The sequence below is a fragment of the Cyprinodon variegatus genome, unplaced genomic scaffold, assembly GCF_000732505.1.
Source record: "Cyprinodon variegatus isolate N-32 unplaced genomic scaffold, C_variegatus-1.0 Scaffold35, whole genome shotgun sequence".
NCBI lineage: Eukaryota > Metazoa > Chordata > Actinopteri > Cyprinodontiformes > Cyprinodontidae > Cyprinodon > Cyprinodon variegatus.
In genome coordinates, this window is record NW_015150488.1 from 351,844 (window position 1) to 357,143 (window position 5,300).

The following is a 5,300-nucleotide window of genomic DNA, read 5'->3' on the forward strand; positions in this document are numbered from 1 at the left end:
TACTTCTGACTGATATTTTTCCTTTACCAAAGTAGTTTGTATAAATTTTTTAAAAAATTTTTTTATTGTCAGTTGTCCTTGAAATGGAGCAGTGATTAGCAATAGGATAAATTCATGTATAAAAAAATAAATAAATAAATTGAACTTTATTGATCTCACAATGGAGTAATTAACTCTCTACAGTTAAAACATCCCCTTGGGGAGCAGTAGGCTGCCACTGTGCAGCGCCCAGGGAGCACTAGTCCGCCACTCCACAATTTGTTTTATTTTTATTGTTGTTGTTTTTTTTGTTTTTTTTTTACTTTGTTGGGTTTAAAATTAATCACAGCCAAAGTCTTAGCACAGAAAGTCAGTCAGTGTCAGTGAAATACATAACAGAGGTGATATTTATTGATATTTTTTGATCCTGTTAAAACATTAGTCTTTTAAGACTACTTTAGCCTAAACTATATATTTAATGAATACATTTAATATTTATTACATATTTTAATCAACAAAAAAAATCAGAATATTCATATCACTCCACAAGCTCTGAAAACAGCAGCACATAAAATCTCACCATTCATTAAAAGCTCAAAAGTTTTCGAATGAATATCTGCTGAAAGCCTGCATGGCAGCCAATGTAGTGTAATGTCTTCAATTACTATACATTACAGAGGAAAACACAAAAATAGAAAATATAGTTATATATGTTAGAAGGGAAGCTTAACAGGTATAATCCTAAACTGTAGATGAATCCAGACCATGTATGATTTACTGCGTGTGCATTAATGAGCATATATAATGGAAATCAATGCTGGGGTCAAGTCCAACACTGCTATGCTGCCACAGTAGTCAATGCAAAAAACACGGGTCAACAATCTCAATATGTCACCCAATCGACTCAAAAAGATAAGGTGTGCAGGCCTCAGTAAACACATTAACTGGTTAAAAGACAAATGTCATAGAGTGGATTCATCATTAAACCAAGATGAACTGTCAACTCATCCCATAAAAATATCACCATTATGTCCTAAAAAGATTATTCAAGAAGTTGTTATTCTATTATAATTTGGATTTATGAAGTTGCTATTGGCTCTACCTTTATCGATTCTAGGTCTTCTTAATAGTATTAGGATGTTTTTATCTTCATTTAGCCCACAATAGCATTTTGTAACATATCAGATCAATGGGTTTTCTAAAACTAGGAACGTTTAATTTAAAGAATTAAACTGTTTATAAACTAGACAGACATGATTTCTGAAAAAAATGTACCAAACTTCTGACAAGGATCATGGCTGTCTGCCTTGTCTGATGGGTTGGGAAAGAATTAATCAGAGAGGCCGCCAAGAGGCCCAGGGTAACTCTGGAGGAGATGTATGGCTCGGGTAGGAGAGTCTGATGACAGGAAAACAATCAGCTGTGTGCTCAACAAATATCGACATTCTGAAAAAGCGTGTAGATGTGAACCTATATTAAACTTTTTGGCCTATGTGCAAAATGAAAATTGTGCAGGGGAACTAAATAACTTCCCCCAATAAAAACACCATCGCCAAATTAAGACACATTTCTCTTATGTTTTAGCTGTAAAACTAATTTAGAAAATAATATTTAGAATAAAAATAAATGTAAAATAAAATTGTGCTGAATACATTGAAGCTGGGCAGGTTTCCTCTAACACCCCACAAATGATGGAGTTTTTCGAGGTTTCTTCCTGTTAAAAGGGATTGTTCCTCTCCACTGTCACCGCATGCATGCTTGGTTTGCATTTGTTGTTGTTATTATTATTATTTATTTGCATTTCCCTCAGAGTGCTTTTTTGCACAATGACAATAAAAGGAATTCTGATTCTAATAATTTAGTAAAACACCATATGGAATATGTTGAGGGGTATTAATATGTTTTAGAGACCCTTTCCCTTTGAGTCACTTCCACCAGCTGTATAAAACATTAATTGATCAAACCCCTACTATAAAAAACTAAAGACTGATAAATGACCTTCCAATCAGAGAAATTATAGCCAGATTTTTTAACTTTAAACTAGAATGAATTATGCTGATTATTACCTTGTAATATCTCTTTAATGAAAGAATGTTGCTTTTAGTCAAAGTGCCATTAAAGCAAATATTAGTTCTTCCATAAATAGAATTGTAAAGTTGTTGTCTTTTTTTAACTATTAGTGTCTAGTATTAGAGATAGACATACTTTTCTTTCTGAAAAGGCGTATTTTAAAGTATTTTGGGGGATCCTGTGACCAGCCTTTGAAAATAAAAAGGAAACTGCTGTAATGTCTGTGTGTTTGTTTCATATCTGCAGGGGTACCTGGGGGTGGAGGATAACAAAATGCCACCCTCTTTCTTTCCTTGTGATATCTTCATGTTAAGGTCAGGATGTGCTCAGGGTAACAATGGCTAAATGTAGCTCATATAACTAGCTTTTTTTTATTGTTCCTTTCAATATTTATTTCCCCATCCAGTCTCACTCAGCTGCGCTTCTTACACCTTGACTAATCACGGCGTAATCACTGCACACACACTCAGTCACACACACCCTTTCCCCCTCACCCTCCACATTGTCAAATGATCATTGAGGAGTGAGCGTGTGGCTGACACAGTCTCCACAGCAACGGCAGTTAGGACCAGGAGGGGGGCTGGGGCATCTTCAAATGTGTGAGCGACGAGAGCTCTCTCACACACACACACACACACACACACACACACACACACACATACACACTGGCATAAACAGGTGCACACGGCCACACACAAAGGGGCCAGCTTTGACAAGAAACCCATTTACACACATGCACAAGTTCCCTACACACGCACACACACACACACATACACACACAACATAAGACCTGGGAAGCTGAAGAAAAGGGGATGAAAGCGAGAGTGGAGGGAGGAAAAGAGGGGAGTGTTGCTCCCTGGTGAGATTCTCTTCTTCTTCATCTTCCTATCTTGTTCACATGCACACAGAGACCCTTAGCAATACAGGAACAGTGACAAAGCAACACATAATCACACAGATTCAATCAGTTATGAAAGCAGATGTATAATTCAAATAGCAGCATGAAAAATTTACAACGCAAAGAGCATTGTTTAATCTGACCCACACCCTTTATGGCCCCTATCAGCCACACTACCTGCTCTCATCTAGGATCCTTTCACCACTAACTGGTTTTTAATCATTGACCACAGTCTGACCCAGAAAAGTAGGTGGTCAGAGGTCAGTGATGGGGGTTTAGAAATATATATATATATATTTTTTTTTGACAACATCATGGTTATAAACACATTCAATTCCAGTTTTCCCCTCCTTTTCCTTTCCTTCAAATACCTTTTTTCCTTCCCCATCTGGACATATTTATTTCTCTCTCTTACTATTGCCTCTGCACTGACCTCCTCCTGCTCCTTCCTGTGGCTTCATTCCCACACACAACTCTCAGTCATGTTTAAGCAACTTTTTCAGGTAACCTCACACCTGCCTCCTCTGCCTCGCACCTGCATATCACACAGTTGTTCACAGTTCACACGACTCCAGTCAATGAACACAAAAGCTGTTTCACAGACAATTATTAACCACAAATGACTGCCTGTTACCTCACTACAGCACCGACAATTAAAATCTTTCTTCTATTTCTCATTTAAACATTAGGCTCAATTAAAATCCTTTCTAGTTGGTCCGAAAAATGAGTCCGAAAAAATGTCAATTAACTCAGAGGTCAAAGCATAGATGCCAAATAAATCAGTCACTCAATACATTCATAATAAATAGGCAAAAGAAGGTCATAACATACAACTAATTAGCAGATAATAAATAAATAAGAAAAAATATAGATCTTAAAATGAACAAATGAATAAACGAATTGCAAAACTCTAAAATGGTATTTAATGCTTTACTTCTTTGTTTTCTACATGATCAAAATATTCATTTGATAAAATAACAAATTCAGTACATGCGACTCTTATTAGGAAGAAATGGGAAAAGATCCTGCATAGCAAAATAATTCCTAATTAGTTGAGCAGAAATATGTTTTTTTTTCTTGTCAAAAGCAGTTAAATATTAATTCTGAGTAAGACAAAAAAATAAATTAACGTGCATCCTGAAAGTGTTACAGTCTCTGTGGTTATGTTGTTTTTCTCGTGTGAGTGAGCTTCCTGTTATAGATAGGATCTTTGCTGGTGGCTGGGCCGACCTGTGTTGCTGCACACCTGAGAACATTATGCAGTCAAGATGACTAGGATGTATGTAAGATGGGCGAAGGATCATCTCTCTTCATCAGAAGATTTTTCTTGTGAATCTCTTTTAATGTGGACTCTCTTATCGTTCCAGAGAACCAGTGAACCTCAGTCCACCTCCGAACTTCATGGAAAAGGTCTCACCTGCATGCAGCAGTCCTCTGTCTTAATCACCTGCCTGCCCACTCTACAGCACGATGTCTCTTGCAAGCACCACTGCTCTCAGATCTCACTGACATTCTCCTGGACCTCTGGTCTACAGTCTGCAAACCCAGCTGAATCAATCCCCTACAGATCCATCCCTTCATCCCTAAAGTAATCAATTAAATCAGTCATCAGTTGTCATCAACCAACTCCTTCCTGATCAGTTTGCTTTCTCCCCTCAAACCAACCAGAGAGTTCGACTGACTTCCTGCTTCCAGATTCTTGTTGTTTTTAAAAAAATAAAACATTAAACTTACTGGTTCTCCATGAACCATAAACCAACATGACAGAATAAGAATGTAATATTTACGGTTAAATGTTTGCTTCAAACTTCCTTATAAAATTATTAAAAGTAGGTATTGGACATGTCTTTTTTTTTCTTTTTATTTATAGCACCCAAGATCCAAATCACATCCTGCAAAGAGGATCTAGTCAAAAAGTAAATTAACTCAGTGAAAATTCTGGATAAAATGCTCTTACCTGGAAGGTAGAAGTGTGGTGACTTTAGTCCAAACATGGTGACTGTGAGAGTTGGTGTCGGAGTCAAAGGAAGCAGAGGAATGGAGCTTCAGTTGACCGGGTTAAAGAGCGTGCAGTGGGTGAAAGTCATCAGACGGCTTCCTGCTCCCCTGCCTGCTCCTTTCAGACCCTCTGTGTGTGTGCACGAGCGGAGTGGGGTGGGGGAGGGGGGCGGGGTAGGTGGAGGTCGTGCTGAGGAGGAACCAAGAGAGAGGTCAGCCTCTGTCTTCCCTCCTCCTACTCCTCACCTCCTGGAATGAACCCGTGCAGAGAGCAGAGAATAAAAAAAAAACGTATTTAGAGAGAGAGAAGTGAGAAAAGAAAATGAGCCGAGGATGGGTCAAAGTGTGCCATCTT

The 5,300-nt window shown here is 37.9% G+C and overlaps 1 protein-coding gene across 2 annotated transcripts in view; it reads right to left on the reverse strand.

Annotated features, from left to right (window-relative positions):
- LOC107104104 (genetic suppressor element 1-like) overlaps window positions 1–5,085 on the reverse strand; it is a 43,284-nt gene extending 38,199 nt beyond the window's left edge. Inside the window, exon 1 of one of the 2 annotated variants that reach the window (XM_015404029.1) lies at window positions 4,905–5,085. In XM_015404029.1, the coding sequence (XP_015259515.1) occupies window positions 4,905–4,941 (37 nt within the window). In that variant the 5' untranslated portion in view covers window positions 4,942–5,085. The remainder of the gene's footprint in view (window positions 1–4,904) is intronic. The other variant, XM_015404023.1, reaches the window with a different exon arrangement.
- Window positions 5,086–5,300: the final 215 nt, after the last annotated feature.